Source organism: Caretta caretta, chromosome 7 (genome assembly GCF_965140235.1).
Source record: "Caretta caretta isolate rCarCar2 chromosome 7, rCarCar1.hap1, whole genome shotgun sequence".
In the NCBI taxonomy this organism is placed as follows: domain Eukaryota; kingdom Metazoa; phylum Chordata; order Testudines; family Cheloniidae; genus Caretta; species Caretta caretta.
Window position 1 is genome coordinate 32,368,627 of NC_134212.1, and position 19,984 is coordinate 32,388,610.

General features: G+C 51.7%; 2 protein-coding genes across 8 annotated transcripts in view; one reads left to right on the top strand and one right to left on the bottom strand.

The window, feature by feature from the left end:
• Positions 1-3,855, top strand: part of LOC125639332 (sororin) — a 33,335-nt gene extending 29,480 nt beyond the window's left edge. For both annotated transcript variants that reach the window (XM_048856126.2, XM_048856125.2), the window contains 4 exons: positions 2,242-2,280; positions 2,675-2,713; positions 2,998-3,486; positions 3,683-3,855. In XM_048856126.2, the coding sequence (XP_048712083.2) occupies positions 2,242-2,280; positions 2,675-2,713; positions 2,998-3,486; positions 3,683-3,763 (648 nt within the window). In that variant the 3' untranslated portion in view covers positions 3,764-3,855. The remainder of the gene's footprint in view (positions 1-2,241; positions 2,281-2,674; positions 2,714-2,997; positions 3,487-3,682) is intronic.
• LOC125639333 (prospero homeobox protein 1) overlaps positions 1-19,984 on the bottom strand; it is a 56,211-nt gene that overhangs the window by 9,436 nt on the left and 26,791 nt on the right. Inside the window, exon 8 of one of the 6 annotated variants that reach the window (XM_048856132.2) lies at positions 8,398-9,363. The exons of 2 other annotated variants lie outside the window; for them this stretch is intronic. The gene's annotated coding sequence lies outside the window, so the exon portion shown is untranslated. Of the gene's footprint in view, positions 1-8,397; positions 9,364-19,984 lie in introns of those variants that run through there. 3 more of the 6 variants (XM_075130428.1, XM_048856128.2, XM_048856130.2) reach the window with 3 other exon arrangements.

Here is a 19,984-nt window from a genome sequence, read left to right on the forward strand (position 1 = left end):
AGTAATTTCCATAATCTATTCCATCCAGTTGAGCTCTTTACCACTCCCTGTCCCTCTTCAGGGACCCCTTTACCTCCCTCCACAAAGACCTCGTAAGGCAAGAGGTACAGTCCCTCCTAGTTTTGGGGATGATCTAACCTGTCCCACTGGCCTTCATTGGGAAAGGGCTCTAGTCTCAGTACTTCCTCGTCCTGAAGAAAAATGGGGGTGGGTGGGTAGGTGGGTGGAGGAGACCAATTCTAGACCTCAGGACTTTAAACATCTTCATCTGCTCCCAACAGTTCAGTATGATGACCCAAGCAACAATTCCCTTTCTGAATCTGGGAGATGAGTTTGGTCGCATTCATCCCTTGCACAAACAATTCCTATGTTTTGTGGTAGGCAAGGACCACTGCCAGCATTGCATCCTACTCTTTGGCCTCTCCACCATCCCCCGCTGCCCCCCAAGGGTCTTTATCGAAGTTCTGTCAGCCACGGCAGCCTATCTTTGCCGTATTGGCATCATCATCTTTTCCTGCCTAGCTGACTGGCTCCTGAAAGGCCTCTCCCTTCTCAAAGCACAGAGTGCAACCAGGAAGACCGTCTCTGTTTCACTTGCTGGGTCTCCACCTCAACATGGAGACGTTTACCCTAACACCCACACAACATATAGACTTAATCTGGACCACTTTGGACTCCTTCCACCAGAGCATACTTGTCCAGGGACAGATTCACCCCTGTCTCCAACCTTGTTTCAATAATCCAACAGAGTCCACTAACCACTACGAGGATTTCCTAAACTTCTGGACCATGGGGAAGCCTGTATGTTCACAACTCCCATTTTCAGTGTCTTCAAGCATGGTTGAGAACCATCGACACCCCCTACAGACACAACCTATCCAAGTGGGCGTCCGTACCTCGGAAGGGTCTTGATTCTCTGAACTCATGGAAGGACCCACAAAAAGTGTGCATGGGAGTTCTGTTTCTACAGCATTCTTCAACGATCATCACCACAGATGACTCTGTCACATGTTGGGGCGTACGCTCCCAAAACCTCACAGTTCAGGGCAAAAGGACCACCCTCCATATCAACATATTGGAGCTCAGAACAGTCAGTTACACTTGCCATCACTTCCTACTATACATCAAGGACAACAGCGCAGCAGTGTATTACATCAATCAGCATGGAGGAGCAAGATCCCAGTCCTTGTGCACCAAAGCCATAAAACTATGGTACTGGTGCCTATCACATTGCATACAGGTGTGAGCGATTTTCTGCAGCCCAAATGCTCTTTAGAACCAAAATGCTCTTTAGCTCACAATCTCGATTACCTGCTGAATTTAAAAACCACAGACTTACTGCTGAGCTCCATCAAAGTTTACCTAGCTGCCCTCACAGCTTCTCACCTTCCCAGAGAAGGGTTCTCAGTCTTTGCCACACCCCACCACTGTAAGATTTATCAAAGGCCTATTCAACATCTTCCCACCTATCAAGGAACTAACTCTGCCATGAGACCTCACTTTAATTCTTGCCTTTTACCTCGACAGGACTAGGCCCTTTTCAGGTTTCCCCTGGACTCTTCATCTCTGTTGCAGAACAAATGGAGGGACATCCAATCTCCACCCAAAAACTGTCCATGCGATTTGCAGGTTGTGTTCTGTCATTCTATGAGTTTTCAGGGGTTCATCCTACACTCCAAAAGTTATTGCTTGTACCACCAGGGCTCAATCTACCTCTGTAGCCATTCTCAAAAATTGACCCATCTCAGGCATCTGCAAGGCCACCACCTGGTCTTTGCCGCACACATTTTACCAGCATTACACTCTTGTGCCCTATTCCAGGACTGATACAGCCTTTGGTGGTGCTGTCCTTTGAGCAGTACTGAATCCACTTCCTCGCACTGGGGCCTCACTTCGAGATGTTTCTCCCTGTGGGTGATCCACTACCTGCTCTCCTTCCCCTTGGCCTCAGAGTCTCTTTCTTGGGACTTTCGTGGTTGAGAAGGAACTGGAGTGGTGTCAGGTGTACCCCTCCTTATATACCCTCATATCTGGGCACAAGGGTCTCTGGGGTGCAAGCATGGAGCACCCCTAGGGAGACATCTCAAAGAATTCAGTTTACTATACCAGGTAAGTAACTCCTCCATCTTTTTGATAAAGAGCTCAGTCAGTTTAGTTTGTATCCCACTGTAAGGCATTTTTGTGGCTGAGGTGACTTGTTTGGCTGATGTAAGTTGCATTAATTTCCCTTTTGCCTTCCAGCCTGCTGTTGCTTTAACTGAAGCAGAACAAACCACATGCGTAAGTTATTGTAACCTCTATTGTAACCTTGAAATGTTTGTTTCAGTGATTAATCCTTGATTCCTTAAGTTGGTGTGGAGTAAAATGAAAAGCCCCACTGTGGTGATATGGCATAATTATGTACCTGACAGCCTGTCGAGCTACATTCCCTATGTGTTGCTGAGCACATCTCTCATCCCAGACACCCCCTTCTGAGGGATAAGAGTGTCAAGTTCTGAACTGAGACATTTGATGTTTGGGAAATGGTCTGATTTTTATGAGTGTCCTAACAAGTAGCATTGAGTCTGGTATTTCTAAACACACCATAAGAGTGTCCATGCTCTGTATGTCCTTCCCCTTGTCCTCCCACAGCCCTTTGGCTACACACTAATTGTAATTCATTTGTTCCTCCAAGATGACTGGTACTGCTTTGACTCCACGGCGCAGCCCCAGGGTAAGTGTCTATGTTCTCCTTTGGGTTCTGCTAGTATATTGGATATCAGGGGAAGGATGGTACCAGTGACTTAGGGCACTAGCCTCAGACTTGGCAGACCTTGAACTTTTACAGACCTGCTTTAACTTAAAGTAAATATGGGCTGAGCTACTTCCTTTAGACAGCCCTGAGACTGAAGTGTCCATTGGCCCCGCCAGTGAGGAGTGGGGGTGGCTGGGAGATCCACAGATTAGCTGTATTGGTGAGGGAGAAGAAGGGATAAACTCCATCTCCTTTCCTTGCAGATCTCCCAGAAGGCAGGAAAGGAGAACTTCCCAGTGGAAAGCAGCGAGGCCAAAGGATGTGGAAGCACTGATGCTAACCCAGTCTTAACATCATCTCTCCCTGCCAATGCCTCAGGCCTGGTGAAGAAGGCTGCCCTGTCTACAGTTAGCATCAATGTATGTGACTCTCCTCCCCAGGATGAGAGGGATGTTCTGATGTCTAAGAAAGTGCGCCGATCCTACAGCCGTCTGGATGCCTCACCCAGCTTGGACATGTCAACACCCACATTCGCCCATGGCCTGCAGAAGAAGTGCTCGCTCTTTGGCTTTGAGAAGTTCCTAGTGCCTGATGCACTGGCAGATGTGTCTCCAGTGGGTAAGGTTTCCCCTGCCCAGGAGACTCCAGTGGAGCCCAGTGCCTTGGGCTCCACTAAGGAATGGGACACAAACATTCCTGGCATCTCCTTTCCCAAAGAGAAACGGAAGAAAAGGAGGATCCCCCAGATAGATGTGAGTACTGCCAGCTTGGATGGGAGACCTCAAGGGAATGAGACTGGGAATTCTGGTATCACTCAAGTGCTCTAGTTGAGGGATGGGGAGATCTTTGGGGCAGTGACCCCTGCATTCTGTTAGCTACTCTGTATCAATCAGCTTGTGCTTGTTATAATTACAGTTTTTCTGGTTTTTTTTACTTCCTTTGCTCTAGAAATCTGAACTGGATGAATGGGCTGCTCAGATGAATGCAGAGTTTGAAGAAGCAGAGCAGTTTGATCTTCTTGTGGAATGAAGCCTCTCCCAGTAACCTGCATTATTCTTTTGTACATAGAGCTGACGTGTTGTTTTTTCACTCTAAAAATTAATAAAGTGGTTCTGTCTGTCTGTCTCTCTTTAGAAGTCTGCTCTATAGATTCTGGTATGTATTGCTTACTAGGGCTGTCAAGCAATTAAAAAAATTAATCGCTCTATTAAACAATAATAGAATACCCTGTATTTCACTATTTCTGGCTGTTTTCTACATTTTCAAATATATTGATTTCAGTTACAACACAATTCAAAGTGTATTGAAATTACTAGAGTAGAATTATGTACAAAAATAACTGCATTCAAAAATAAAACAGTGTAAAACTTTAGAGTCTACAAGTCCACTCAGTCCTTCAGCTAAGCAAAGACGATAATGCTGCTGGTTACGAAAATGCAGAAAAACATCTAAACATCTTTAATAAATTTTAGGGCTGGCAAGCAATTAATCACTAGTAATAGTGCAATTAATCGCACTGTTAACAATAGAATAAAATTTATTTTTGGATGTTTACTACATTTTCAAATATTAATTTCAATTACAACACAGAATACAAAGTGTACAGTGTTCACTTTATATTTATTTTTATTACAAATATTTGCATTGTAAAAAACAAAAAAAAAATATTTTTCAATTCCCCCCCTACACAATGTGAAATTTTGGAGCCTACAAGTCCACTCAGTGCTACTTCTTGGTCAGCCAGTCACTCAGACAAACAAGGTTGGTTACAGTTTGCAGGAGATAATGCTGCCTGCTTCTTGTTTACAATGTCACCTGAAAGTGAGAACAGGCGATTGCATGGCACTGTTGTAGCCAGTGTCGCAAGACAGTTATGTGTCAGATGCGCTAAAGATTTATCTGTCCCTTCATGCTTGAACCACCATTCCAGAGGACATGCATCTATGCTGATGATGGGTTCTGCTTGATAACGATCCAAAGCAGAGCGGACTGATGCATGTTCATTTTCATCATCTGAGTCAGATGCCACCAGCAGAAGGTTGATTTTCTTTTTTGGTGGTTTGAGTTCTGTAGTTTCCACATCAGAGTGATGCTCTTTTAAGACTTCTGAAAGCATTCTCCACACCTCGTCCCTCTCAGATTTTGGATGGCACTTCAGTTTCTTAAACCTTGGGTCGAGTGCTGTAGCTATTTTTAGAAATTTCACATTGGTACCTTCTTTACATTTTGTCAAATCTGCTGTGAAAGTGTTCTTAAAATGAACATGTGCTGGGTCATCATCCGAGACTGCTATAACATGAAATACATGGCAGAATGCGAGTAATGGGTAAAACAGAGCAGGAGACATACAATTCTGCCCCCGCCAAGGACTACAGTCACAAATTTAATTGACACTTTTTTTTTAACGAGCATCATCAGCATGGAAGCATGTACTCTGGCATGGTGGCTGCAGCATGAAGGGGCATACACACGTTTAGCATATCTGGCATGTAAAGACCTTGCAACACAGGCTACAAAAGTGCCATGCGAACGCCTGTTCTCAAGTTCAGGTGACATTGTAAACAAGAAGCAGGCAGCAGTATCTCCCATCAATGTAAACAAACTTGTTTCAGTGATTGGCTGAACAAGAAGTAGGACTGAATGGACTTGTAGGCTCTACAGTTTTACAGTGTTTTGTTTTTGAGTGCAGTTATGTAACTTGAAAAAAAATCTGCATTTGTAAGTAACACTTTCACCATAAAGAGATTGCACTTCAGTCCTTAGTATTTTTCAGTTCACCTCACACATTTCTTTTATCATTTTTACAGTGCAAATATTTGTAATCAAGAATAATAATATAAAGTGAGCACTGTGCACTTTATATTAGTGTTGTAATTGAAATCAATATTGAAAATGTAGAAAAAACACCCAAAAATATTTAATAAATTTCAATTGGGTTTTTTTGTTTTGTTTTTCACCTATTAATACTTGAGTACAGTCAGGGACTCAGTAAGGCAGCTGGAGATTAATGGTGGAGTGGCCTCCCTGGAGTTGGATAGAAGGGGGCAAGGGCTACCTGCTCATTGGAAAACATAATTCTCAATGAGAATCACTGTACTATGTGGAACTCTGTGCATCTTGCATATCTCAAGTAATTAATGTAACCTGTGTATTGTAACCTGCTGCTGTCAGAGGTGGGATGCAAGTCCTGCCTCTCTCCCCCTCCCCTGGCACTCCTTGCAGTACCGGTAGGGGCCCACTGTACCCCATTAAGGCAATTAATAGTGCAAACATTACGGCATTTGTATAAACACCCCTACTTCCCTCCCTCCCTCTGCCAGGCTTGGGCTTATTGGGAAAGGCAGGGCAGCTTTTTTATTTCAGCTCTTTGTGAGCCTTGGCGACGCCCCACTCCCAGAAAGCTGGTCTCCCCGGAACGCTGCTGCCGCGCACCCCCTTGCCCAGCGCCAGCCCGCCCAGCAGGGGGGGCCCCGCAGCTGCTGCCGCGCGCTGCAGCCTCCTCCGGGGCGGGGCCCTGGGGGGCGAATCAGCGACATCGGCCGCGGCGCCAGCCTCCGCCCCACCCGCCAGCCGAGGCGGGCCCAGCGCGCCCAGACCCGCCCGCGGCTCACTCGCCTCCTTTCTGCCGGAGGCTGCCCGCGCGCCCGGAGCCACGTCCGGGTTTGATCCCAGCTCCTGCCTCCCCATTGGCTACACCCAGGACCAGCAGGCGACTAGCCACGCCCTGTTTTAAGGCGCATGCGCGGAAGACGTAGTCGTGCCCGGAAACGCTTGTGCCAGTATTTTCCTCCCGCCGCCGAGGCGGTTGGTTCGGCTGCTTACGGGAAGCCACCAGGTGGCAGCAGAGAGGGGGCTGGGGCTGCTCTACGCCGCGGGAGCATTGCCCCGCCCCGCCCGGCCCCGCCCGGCCCAGGGGCTGCTGTTACACGGGGCACCTTGCACAGGGAGCGTCTGGGGTGCAGAGAGGGGCCCGATCCTGTATGCGCCGCCACCAGCTCTGTCCACCCCTGAAATCTCAGCGTCCAGCTGCCCACCTGATCACGGGGGGGTGGCTGCAGGGAGCCTGGCTGATTCCCACCCCCCTTTGTCTTTCTCCAGCCGCGCAGGGAGCCTCACAGCCCCGCAGCTATTCCTGCCCAGCCTCCCTGCCATGCTGCTTTTTCACCCCGGGCTCAGTACAGCCACACGTGTGCACCCACCCTGAACACTGCCCCATGGAAAGCCCCGGGCAGCACGAGGCCCTGGTGCTATGGAAAGCTGGGGGACTGGATCCCTGCCATTGGTAGCAGCACGAGGCCTGTCGATCCCACTTGCCCCCAGCACAGGAGGGGAGGCCGGACTCCGCATCAGAGTGACAGGGGTGAAGCAGGCATCACTGACGCTTCAGCATACGGGTGAGGCTACGGCACAACATGCGTTGCAACGCCGGCACTCCCACACCCCCAGCTGAGATTTCCCTTGCCCAGCCCCTAGATCCCCACAGGGCCAGAAGCCACAGCCCACCTCCCCATGGGTGCAAAGCAGCACGATCACATCACCCAACAAAAACTTCCGGGGGGTTGGGGGGAGATGGACTGATGGCATGAAAGTCCTTGCAGTGCAGAGGGGAATGGGGGGGCTATCAGTGGTGAGGAGTTTGGGGGGAGGCTGCTGCTGCTACCAACTCACTGTCACTGCCCCCCCCCCCCCGCAGCTATATTCCCCAACTGCTTGTTTAAGAGCTGATTAAATCCATGCCCCATCGATCCCTGCCCAGGAAGCCAATGGAGGCTGACTCTAACCTTGCTGTATCTTTGCTGGGGGCAGCGGGATCACATGATATCGATTGGGCGGGGCACTGAACGCTGCACTCTGGCAACGGAGGCGGAATCCATGTTTAGCTTGTGCCCGAAAAGTTTTGGGGAGGAATCCAGGCTGGTCCCCTCCTGGTGGAAATGGCAGCCGAGTCCTTGGGCCTAGTTCATCTACAGGTGGGAGAGAGACCAAGTGGGTTGCGGGGAGTGTGAGTGCAAGGGACTGGGGATCACAGGGGTATGTGTGCACAGAGTCCTTATTTATTCCAACACTCATCCCTGATCAGACTCATGAGATGCTTTGTTTGGGGCTGTAAACTCATCCCTCTAGCTCAATAAACCCACCCCAGCGCGGCTACCAGAGCGAGGGATCCCTGTTATAAACAGCCCCAGCTAGCGAGGAGCACGGATCGCTGAGCTGGGGGGCTGTAACTGATGCAGGAGGCGCAGCAGGCCTGGAGAAGGATCTGGCTAACAGGAGAAACAAGGTGTGTGGGGGAGGGGTTGTCACTCACCTCAGTGGGTCTGACTCAGTCCCACCCCCACACCAGGGCTGCTCTCCAAACTATGACTGTCTCCCTCATGATGTTATTTTCACCAGGGCCCTAGGGCAGGCCAGAGTGATCAGCGTATTAACCTCTGCACAGCACAAAGCAGAGACAGCCCCTCACGTCACACCATGCCAGCTGCCTTCCTGCCCTGGACTCTTATGCACCATTGCTGTGATTGTTCAAACAGTCCCTATGCCCCAGCCCAGATGTGGCTGCATCTTGGCACATGGGAGACGTCCCTTGCATAGTGTGCAGTCTACACCAATGCAGGAGGTTCCCCCCACCTCATGGAGTGGGCAGTGCCACCCTCAGTGCCCGTCTGTCACACTGCACACGCTAGTTCAGGGCTGTTGAGCCAAATAATTCCAGGATCTGGGAAAACTTTTTTCTTTGAAACGACCAACCAGCCAAGGCAATACCAGACCGCCCCTTGCATGAAGGCTGCAGAGTTAAAAGCTAGGGAATGGCCTCAGATAACATAACTCTGTCCTGAGAGCACATTTATTATTTGTATTCTGGTAGCTCCTAGGAGCTGAACGGAGCTCGGGGCCCCTATCATGCTGGACAGACCCAAAGTCCCTGACCTGAAGAGCTCACAGCCTAAACAGACACAGGGTGGGAGGGGAAACTGAGGCAGCAAGTGATCAAATGACTTGCTCTAGTCATCACACAGCAGGTCAGTGGTAGAGGTGGGAACAGAACCCAGGTGTCCTGAGGCCCAGTTACTGTCTCCCCACTCTTTAAAACCGATTTCTCAGTTGCACTGTCCCTGCATTTGAGACAGGGAGAAGGTGGCTTTAGGGTCTTGCCTACACTTGACATGCTACAATGGCCGAGCCGTAGCGCTTTGGTGTAGACATTTGCTGCAGCGACAGGAGGGTCTCTCAGTTAATCTGCCTCCCAGAGAAGCAGTAGCTACGTCCATGTCTATGCCAGGGGGTGAGGTCAGCTTAACTGGGAGGGGATGGATTTGGTTTGAGTGTAGACAGGGCCTTAATCTTTGCCCTCCACAGCATGAACTGGAGCAGCCTTCCCATGGCCTGCAGTGGGATAGAGTAGCCAGGGCGCAGTGCACTCCCCTTACACCAGTTCTACACCCCTTGGGAAGGCCCCTCCCCCTTTGAGGGGGGGAATCCCCAGGAGCCCATCTACACCCCAGAGCAGTCGAACTTCAGGGTGGCATAACTGAGGATGAGGCCCATCATAGTTAGTTAGCTGATCACATGATCCACAGGACTTTCCAAGAGCATCTGTGGCGTCCGGGAGAAGAGGACTCCGGGTTTGCCTAGGAGTTAAAGGTGTGTGGTTACACAGAGTCACAGCATCCCTGCTGCAGGAGGGGTCATGGGAGGGAAGGATGGCTCAGGGGCTAGGGCACCTGTTTGGGCCTGGGGGTTAATTCCCTGCCCTGTCACAGACTACCTGGGTGACGTTGGGCAGGTCACTTGGCCTCTCTGGGCCCCCATTTCCCCACCCCTAATGTGGGGATAATGGCACTGGGGGGACTGGGCAGATACACAGATAAGAGATGTGTGAGGTGCTCAGCCAGTACCACGATGGGGAACCAGAGAACCTGGGAGCTTGACATCCCCACACCCCCAAATCCCACAGCTCTGCTACCCCCCAGCCCCCAGAATGCATCCAGCCCAGCAGCAGCGCTTTGCACCCTGGGATAGAACCCTGTGCTTCTAGGGGCGCCACCAGGGAAGCAGCAGGGGCTGACGCCTCGGGTTTAGTGATGTCACAATCATTATCCAGGGTACCAGACCCAAGGTTGGGGCCCCCCTTACACCTGGCACTGCCCAGACTCGCAGCAGCTCGCACACGACACTCCGCTCCAGATTCAGTCTGACAACAGAGCAACAGTGGAAACGCCAGTGCCTGCCAAGGCCCCATTCTGTGAATGTTTTTGCTTTAAAATGGACTGCCCAGTACCCTTGAATTTGCCCCATCTGCACACCAATACCTGACTCTTACACAGCACTTGCAGTCTGTAGCTCTCAAAGCCCTTTACCCCAGGAAGTCAGCCTCACTACCCTCATTTTACAGATGGGGAAACTGAGGCACTGAGCAGGGAAGTGGCTTCCTCAAGCTCACCCAGCAAGACAGTGGCAGAACTGGGATCAGAACCAGCTGTCCTGAATCCTCGCTCCAGTGCGCTATCCACTAGGCAGCACTGCCGCCTCCTCTTATTACTTGCGGAATAGTGGGTGAGTGGGTAATTAAGACACACAGGATTGTAACAGCAGGCCAGCATTAAGGGTGTGCGTGTCAGAGCTTTGCAACCCAATGGGACCTGACTGCCGGTGTCAGCCTCAGGGCAGGTATAAAAACAACCCGACCCTCACGGGCTCGGTAGCCTCGGATCCCCTCTTGCCCATGAGGGTTGGCGTGGTGGTGGCTGCATGCCCCACTCCTGCCAGCTGCTGCCACCATGCTGCGCTGTGTGCATCGCAAAGTGTGTGTGCCCAGCAGCGTCAGCGCAATGGGAGGCAGGCGTGGGCACACAGCTGCCCCCACGCCAACCCCAGGAGCAGGAGACTGGCAGAGACGGATCGTGGGCATGGGGAGCCCCCACCAGGCCGAGCCCCAAGAGCGAGGGGTAGCACTGGAACAGGGTCGGGAGCAGCGACCTGGGAGGAGGAGGGAACCAGCAGCCCTTCGGGTGGCCAGCACTGGGCCGGGATGCAGGATCAGGGCTGGGGGTTAGTTAGCCCTGGCGACTCTGCAGAGGAAACAAAGTAAAGCAAACGGAGTCCAGGCTGGCGGCTAGACCCTCGCACACGACCCAAACCCAACGGGACCAGCTAGTGTTGGCTTTGTGTCAGCCTGGGTATGAGAACTACCCAAAGTGCTCAGGATCAGGCTCTGGTCCTCTAGTCAGGCTCATGTCAGGCTTTAAAATTAGCCCTGAGCCAAGGTCTAAGATGAGTAGCAATGTGTGTCTGTAAAAAGAAAAGGAGTACTTGTGGCACCTTAGAGACTAACCAATTTATTTGAGCATGAGCTTTCGTGAGCTACAGCTCACTTCATCGGATGCATACCGTGGAAACTGCAGCAGACTTTATATACACACAGAGAATATGAAACAATACCTCCTCCCACCCCACTGTCCTGCTGGTAATAGCTTATCTAAAGTGATCATCAGGTTGGGCCATTTCCAGCACAAATCCAGGTTTTCTCACCCTCCACCCCCCCACACAAATTCACTCTCCTGCTGGTGATAGCCCATCCTTTGTGCTGGAAATGGCCCAACCTGATGATCACTTTAGATAAGCTATTACCAGCAGGACAGTGGGGTGGGAGGAGGTATTGTTTCATAGTCTCTGTGTGTATATAAAGTCTGCTGCAGTTTCCACGGTATGCATCCAATGAAGTGAGCTGTAGCTCACGAAAGCTTATGCTCAAATAAATTGGTTAGTCTCTAAGGTGCCATAAGTACTCCTTTTCTTTTTGCGAATACAGACTAACACGGCTGTTACTCTGAAACCTGTCAATGTGTGTCTGTGTCTCCCCCTAGTGGATATTTATCTATAAACCTGCCACATGCACCAGCAACATGAACTCTGGCATCTCCTGCCGTCTGAGTGCTTATCGCAATGCAGCCTTAAACATGGGGAGTTTAAAGAGATCACTAATGACAGCACAAATTATCATCATCATTTCTTATCCATGTTCCAGTGGTGTCTAGAGTCCACAGCTGAGATCGGGGCTCTTGTTACCTATCAGCTGTGTGTTCTTGGGGAACCAGGGTGCAGTACCCATCCTGTCTGACTAACGAAAGACCTCCCCCCGGACCCCCAGCCTCTGCTTGAACCAAAACCGATCAGACGAAAGACTTACAAAAAGCAATGAAAAGGCAGTGGGAGACACACCTAAACCCCTCCGGACAAGGGTGACAGGATTAAGGAAACTCCCCTAGCCTCATTTGCATTGAGATGGGACAGGGAGGCTTCTCCATTAGCATACAGAATGGAGAACATAAATTCCAAGGCAAGAACCGCACTGAACTCTGGGACTAGAAAAGCAGGGAAGCACTGCATGATGGGGATCTCTACTCCAGATGTTAATGAACCCACACCTGCACACACCCAGCTCAGTAGTTATCAGACCAATTCTAGTAATAAATCCTTTATTGGTATCCAAAAGAGTGAAGCTGCCTAATTGCATTGTGAGCTCCCTAGAAGGAATGAGCACCTTCCATGGTCTAGCCTGAACAAAACAACTTTGGTGTACTCCCTTGAGCCATCACTTTACCCACAAACAAATCTAGTGTTCTCCCTTGGACTATTGTTCTTTCCCTACAAAAACCCTTACCCATGCTCAAGTAAGTGTTCTGATGCCCAGATCCAAAATCTGCATCAGTTCCCTTGGGACTTCATCTTCTCCTGACTGATCGTGCTGGGGGCTCTGCCTGTCTCCAGCACTCCGGACCCTCAGCTACCACCACCACCTGGGACCCCCGATCAAGCTTCACAGAGTGGTGAGAACCCAGCTCTCTCTCTTGGTACAGCCTTCTGACCCTGAACTGAGATCAGTTACAGTTTTCTAACCCTGACTTTTATAATCAAATTTAAGTTAGATTTACTATTGTCACTGTTTTGTTTGTTTGGCTTCCCTATGGTTATTAAAAATAACTTTCATGGTTAAGCTGGTTGCTTCTCTCTCTCTCCCCCTCATGGGTGTTTTTTGGCTTTCTCATTCATTCTGCAGCAACCCTCCTAGTACCTAAGCTAAAAGATCCCCGCAGTGCCCAAAAGTCCTGTGGTGTTTGCTCATCAAGTGGGTTACTACCAGAACAATCGTAACGTGAAAGTGGGGATAGGGTTGTGCTGAACCTGGGGCATATGAGGGTGGCTAGGAAGTGCTGCTCGACCCAGTCTGCTGAGTCCAGGGACATATAAGGGGTCAGCCTGGGAGTGCCGATTAACCCGGTCCTCTCAGACGCACACTGTTAATGTGTGTGTGTTCGTTTGATTCTGGGGCTGGGAGAACCCAGTCCTGGGGAACCTAGGTCCTGCAGGATAGCTCCACTGCGGGGGGAACTTACAGAAGTAGTGCTCCGTATGAGAACACAAGCGACACACATAGGCGCCAACTTTTCCAGGCGCACATGGGTGCTCACCCCCGGCCCCACCCCGACTCCACCCTGCCCCGCCCCATCCCAACCCCTTCCCCAAATCCCCGCCCCAGCCCCGCCTCCTCCCAGAGCGCGCTGCATTCCCCCTCCTCCCCCTCCCTCCCAGTGCTTGCCGCCGCAAAACAGCTGTTTTGCGGCGGTAAGCGCTGGGAGCTAGGGGGAGAAGTGGGATGTGGTGCACTCAGGGGAGGAGGCGCAGCAGAGGTGAGCTGGGACGGGGAGCACCCACAGAGTCGGCGCCTATGCCACAAGCAGTACATTGATAGAATTACAGAACCTCCCCTCCCAGAAGAGTAACCCTGATAAATGAGCGTACCCCAAAGTAATGGGCAAATCTGGTAAAACTCTATTGTGCTGGGCGCCACACAGATACCCCCTGCAAACAAGATATCCCCCCACCATGCCAGGCACTGCACAGACACACAGTCAGAGACAGTCCCTGCCCCAAAGATGTCACAGTTTAAATAGACACCAAAGCCCTATATGAGAAAGAAAGCACAGAGTCAAATAAAGTGAAAAATCTAAATGAATCAAACGGTACCATAGATTCTCTAGGGATAGAAATTCCACCCTTGAAGAAGAAGAGTACAGTAGTAGGAATATACCACTGACCACATGACCAGGATGGTGACAGTGACTGTGAAATACTGTACCCCAGATCAAAACAAGCGTAAGAGAACCAAGAAAATGCCACCTGGCTAAATAGCAAAGCAAGAGGCAGTTAGAGACAAAAAGGCATCCTTTAAGAATTGGAAGTCGAATCCTGGTGAGGAAAATAGAAAGGCACAAAAAACTCTGTCAAGTCAAGTGTAAAAGTATAACAAGAGCAAGCCAAGAGAGAGTTTGAAACACAACTAGCTAAAGACACAAAAACTAACAGGAAAAAACAATGAGGGGGGCCACCGGAGGATCTAAGTGCTAAAGGAGCACTCGAGGAAGACAAGGCTGTTGCAGAGAAGCTAAGTGAATTTGTTGCATTGGTCTTCACTGCAAAGCACGTGGGGGGCATCCCCACACCCAAGCCCTTTCTTTCAGGTGACAAATCTGAGGAACTCTCCTAGATTGAGGTGTCAGTAGAGGAGGCTTTGGAACAAACTGATAAACAGCAATTAAGTCACCAGGATCAGATGGTATCAGCCAAGTGTTCTGAAGGAACTCAGTTGTGAACATTGCAGCACTATTAACTGTGGTATGTAACCTATCGCTGAAATCAGCCTCTGTACCAGGTGACTGGAGTGTAGCTCATGTAATGCCAATTTTTTAAAAAGGCTCCAGAGGTGATCCTGGTATTTACTGGCCAGTGAGCCTGACTTCATTACCAGGCAAATTGGTTGAAACTATAGTAAAACACAGACTTTTCAGACACATTGATAAACACAGTTTGCTGGGGAAGAGTCAGCACAGCTTTTGTAAAGGGAAATCATGCCTCACCGATCTATTAGAATTCTTTGAGGGGGTCAACAAGCCTGTGGACAAGGGTTATTCAGTCAATATAGTGTACTTGGGCTCTCAGAAAGCCTTTGATCAGGTCCCTCACCAAAGGCTCTTAAGCAAAGTAAACAGTCATGGGATAAGAGGGAAGGTCCTCTCCTGGATCAGTAACTGGTTAAAAAGACAGGAAACAAAGGGTAGGAATAAATGGTCAGTTTATTAGAGAGAGGTAAATAGCATTGTTCCCCAGGGATCTGTACTGGGACTTTTGCTGTTCAGCATATTCATAAATGATCTAGAAAAGGGGGTGAAGAAGTAGGTGGCAACATTTGCAAATGATCCACAATTACTGAAGATCGTTAAGTCCAAAGCTGACTGTGAAGAGTTACAAAGGGATCTCAGGAAACTGGTTGACTGGGTGACAAAATGGCAAATGAAATTCAATGTTGATAAGTGCAAAGTAATGTATATTGGAAAGCATAATCCCAACTCTACATACAAAATGATGGGGGCTAAATTAGCTGTTACCACTCAAGAAAGAGATCTTGGAGTCCTCGTGGATAGTTCTCTGAAAACATCTGTTCAATGTGCTGCAGAGGTCAAAAAAGTGAACAGAACGTTAGGAACCATCAGGAAAGGGATAGATAATAAGACAGTAAATACTGTAATGCCACAACATAAATCCATGGTTCGGGCCCACCCCTTGAATACTGCGTGCAGTTCTTGTTGCTCATTTGTGCTGGAAATGGCCCACCTGTTGATCACTTTAGATAAACTATTACCAGCAGGACAGTGGGGTGGGAGGAGGTATTGTTTCATATTCTCTGTGTGTATATAAAGTCTGCTGCAGTTTCCACGGTATACATCTGATGAAGTGAGCTGTAGCTCACGAAAGCTCATGCTCAAATAAATTGGTTAGTCTCTAAGGTGCCACAAGTACTCCTTTTCATCTCAAAAAAGAGATACTAGAATTGGAAAAGGTACAGAGAAGGGCAACAAAAATGATGAGGGGGATGGACCAGCTTCTGTATGAGGGGAGATTAAAAAGACTGGGACAGTTCTGCCTGGAAAAGAGATGACTAAGGGGGATATGACAGAGGTCTATAAAATCATGAAAGGTGTGGAGAAAGCAAATAGCAAAGTGTTCCAGAACTAGGAGTCACCTGATGAAATCAATAGGCGGCAGGTTTTAAACAAACACAAGGCAGGACTTCTTCACATGACGCAGAGTCAGCCTATGGACTCATTGCCAGGGGATGTTGTGAAGGCCAAAACTATAACAGGGTTAAAAAAAGAACGAGATAAACTCATGGAGGACAGGTCCCTCAATGGCTATTAGCCAAGATGGTCAGGGACACAACTCCATGCTCCGGGGGTCCCCAAACCTGTGACTGCCAGAAGCTGGAACTGGATGACAGGGATGGATCCTCAAAATGGCCCTGTTCTGTTCATTCCCTCTGAAGCACCTGGCCACTGTCAGAGACAGGACACTGTGCTGGATGGACCATTGGTCTGACCCAGTAAGGCCATTCCTATGATGAAAGGAAGGAGACAAAGCTGAGGCACAGGGAGGGGAAGGGACTTGCCCAAGGTCATGCAGCACACTAGTGGTAAAGCTGGGAATAGAACCCAGCTTGACCCGACTCCCAGGCCAGTGCCTTACCCATCATACCACTCTGCCTCAAGAAACACGAGCCTTGTAAGCCAGCTCGGGTCAGTCCCAGTTCTGTGGCGCTTGCATTAACTCCGGGACCTATGGCACGCAAGAGCAACATTCACGTACCCGAGGCCCTGATGCTGGCACCGAGCTCTGGCCAAGTCCCCAGTGGGAGAGCTGTATGCAGCTGAGACAGAGGGCTCTTCCCAGCACCGACCAGACCCAGGACACCAGAGCAGGAAAGGGCCTCACCAGAGGCCTGGGACCTAGCAAAGAACTGGTTACAAGAAGGGAGAGGTTGGTTTGAGAGACAGCAGCTAAATACGCTTCATATACCATGCCTGAGAGACAGTGAACCTCACACCATGCCACCTTTGAATCCAGTCCCCCTTCCCCCACTCCTCTCCCAGCACTGCAGGTAGAACCCAGGAGTCCAGGATCCTAGCCCCCCACTGCTCTAACCCACCAGACAACAGTTCCATTTTGGCAGAGTCACAGGGTACATTTTGGGTTACAACGGCACATTATGGCCAAGATCAGCCCCCTGTTGTGCCAGGCGCTGCACAGATCCCTGACTGAGATGAGGGCTTCTATTTGTGCCAGGTGCTGCACAAGACTCCCTGCCCAAAAGACAAGGGGTGGGAGAGGAAACTGAGGCACAGAAAAGGTAAGGAACCCGCCCGAGGTCACACGGGGGCTCAGTGGCAGACCTGGGAATAGAACCCATGTGTCCGGACTAGCAGCCCAGTGCCCTAACCACTGGCATTTGAAGGAAACAGGAATTCAGAGCAGCTTTCCCGGTTCACTCCTATCTGAGATGCCAGCCCGTGTCCCCGCCCACACCCAGAGTGGCTGTGCTGATGCAAGGCCATCTGTGGGTGCGGGAGGACATGTGGGTAGGTGGACGTGGCCAGCAACCCATCCTTCCTCCCTCCCCCGCCTCCACCACACGCCCCAGCGCCCATCGTATTGACACTTGCTGCTTCTGCTCTACTAAGCCGGCCGGTCTGGTTAAATAACCATGGTGAGGGGGCGGCGTCAGAACCAGGCAGGAATTGCCGGTGCTGTGAGCAGCTCTTGGATGGTGCGTCCTGCTCTGAGGATGAGCGCCTCAGCCATCCGCAGGAAATCCTACAAGAAAGCCCAGGGGCAGGCAGGGCCCTTCTCCACAGCGCACTGGGACGAGGCTGGTGGTGGCCAGGTGCATGCTGGGAAGCTGCAAGTGATGGAGAAGTTCTTCACCCCGCTTCAGCACCACAAGGACAGGAAGGGCTCAGAGCGGGAGATGAGCCGTTGCCGCCAGCAGTGGATGGAGGGGCAGATCGACCGCTTCTCCTCCTCCTCCTCGGCTGCATCTTCCACCACCGCAGCCTCCTGGTCCTCTGAAGCTAGCCTGGAGGAGGAGGCCTTCTTGGGCGGCCCCATGTCCCAGCCCCAACATTCCCAGTCGTGTGTGAACATCTCAAAAGAAGCCAGGGCCTTGCGCCGGGGAGAGAAGGGGACTGCCAGCTACAAGGCTGAGGAGCCCGTCTCCTTTCCCCGGCTGAAAAAGGGGCACAGCCAGAGCGTGGACCGGCTGTCTCGGCAGCTGGGTCCCCAGGAGGCCCAGTCCCCACCTCCTGCCCAGGGCAGCGGGGAGAGCCGGCTCTACAAAGCCAGCAGCCTGGAGAGGAGCTTGGTCTTCAATGAGCAGGCAGAGATCTTGGCCCCACGGCTGCACAAACGGGCAGGAGCCCCGGCACCCAGCAAAGGCATCCTCAAGAACGGGGCTGTTGCCAAGGGCGACGGGCTGCGCAAGGCCAAGTCCATCGAGACCTTCCCTGTGCGTGCAGGCGAGAGGGAGACCCAGGTCCCACCGCCCCCCAGGGCTGAGGAGGAGCTGGAGCTGCTGCCGGAGCTGGGGATCACCAAGAAGCACCACAGCATGGACCAGATGAAACTAGTAGAGGAGAAGCTGAGGTTCTCTGAGTTCCTCAATGAGATCACCAGACAAGTCATGAGCCCCTCCAGCCTCAGCTCCATGGGCTGGAAGCCACCAGAGGCTGCCAGTGCCGGCAAGGGCTCCGGCACCGACAGCTCTGAGTCCAAGAGCTCCGGCAGCAAAGGCAGCTCCCAGGGGTCCCTGGCTGAGAGCCGGGAGGGCCAGTGCCAGCAGGAGAGGGGCCCCTACGGCAGGAGGAGGGGCCCCCGGGGGGATCACACCAACCCAGCTCCCTCCAGGCACATGGACAATGTCAGCAGCCTGGAGCTGGGCATGGACCCACAGACCAGGCAGGGCGGCGAGGAGCAGAGGAGGCCCGGGGAAGGCAGGCCGGGCCATGGGGAGGAGACCGCGGGTCACGAGCAGCCTCCTACCCCCAGGAAGGTGGAGAAGGAGCGGGCCAGCCCCCCGAAGGAGCCCTGGGGCAAGGAGCAGCCTGAAGGGACAACACAACAAGGAGGGGCCCACTGCAAGGTAGGTGGCCCTAGTCCCTCCAGCACTACGGCCCCACCCAAATCCCTTCCTGACCTTCCCCCATCCCCCCAAGTCACCCGCGCCCTGCAGCCCCAACGGATCCCCCCGCTCGACCCCTCCTGGGTCACTCGGGCCCTACAGCCCCAACAGATCCCCTCCCCCAACCCCCGGGCCCTGCAGCCCCAACAGTTTCCTACCCCCCCCCCGACCTCCTTCAGGTCACCTGGACCCTGCAGCACCAACAAGTTATCCCCTCCGCCCCCCACCAGAATTACCTACACTCTGCGGCCCCAAACAGATTCCGCCCAAGTCCCCCCAGGGTCATCCTGCAGCCCCAACCTCCCAAAACCCCATCCCATCCCCACATTCCCTGCACTCACCTGCAGCCCCAATCCCACCTCCTACCCCAGAAACACCCAGATCCTGTGCCACCCATCTCCTCCCGCCCCGCCCCTTCAATCACCCAGCCAACTGCAGCCCCAACCCTCCCAGAACCAGGTCCATCAGCACAGTTGTCCAGACAAAGGGCCAGATACAATTCACTCTGCAGCCTGTCATCTCCTCCCCGGGAGCAGGGGGTCTATCTCCAGCTCTGGCATGGGAGTGGGATCTAGTGGGTTAGAGCGGGGACTGGGAGTCAGGACACCTGGGTTCTATTCCAAACTCTCTGTACGACCTTGGGGATAAGTCCCTTCCCTGCTGTGTGCCTCAGTTTCCCTCTGTGTTCAAGGGGGTTATGTAGGCTCACCCACTCTGAGATCTTGTGCTGGGCGTTGGTGGTGTTTTACAAAGACTCAGGTTGTTGCTGAAGTCTGTCTCCGTCTGTCTATCCAGGAGCTGCAGCCACAGGCAGCCGATACGGAGCCAGCTAAGTGAGTATTGAACACATACCACATACCTTGGCGCCTCCAGTCATGATGCATGTTCCATTTAAGCTGCGTGTAAGAGACAGGAGGTCACTGTCCCGCTCTGCTCAGCAAGGGCGAGGCCTCAGCTGGGGTGTTGTGTCCAGGCTGGGCCCCGCACTGTAGGAAAGAGTTGGACAAACTCGAGAGAGTCCGGAGGAGAGCAACGAAAACGAACCGAGGTTTAGAAAGCCTGACCCGTTGGGCACATTCAGTCTAGGGAAGAGAAGGCTGAGCGCGGACCTGATAAGAGCCTTCAGTGTGTTAATGGCTAGTACAGTGAAGCCAGAGATTAGTTGTTCTGCAGCACACAAAGGA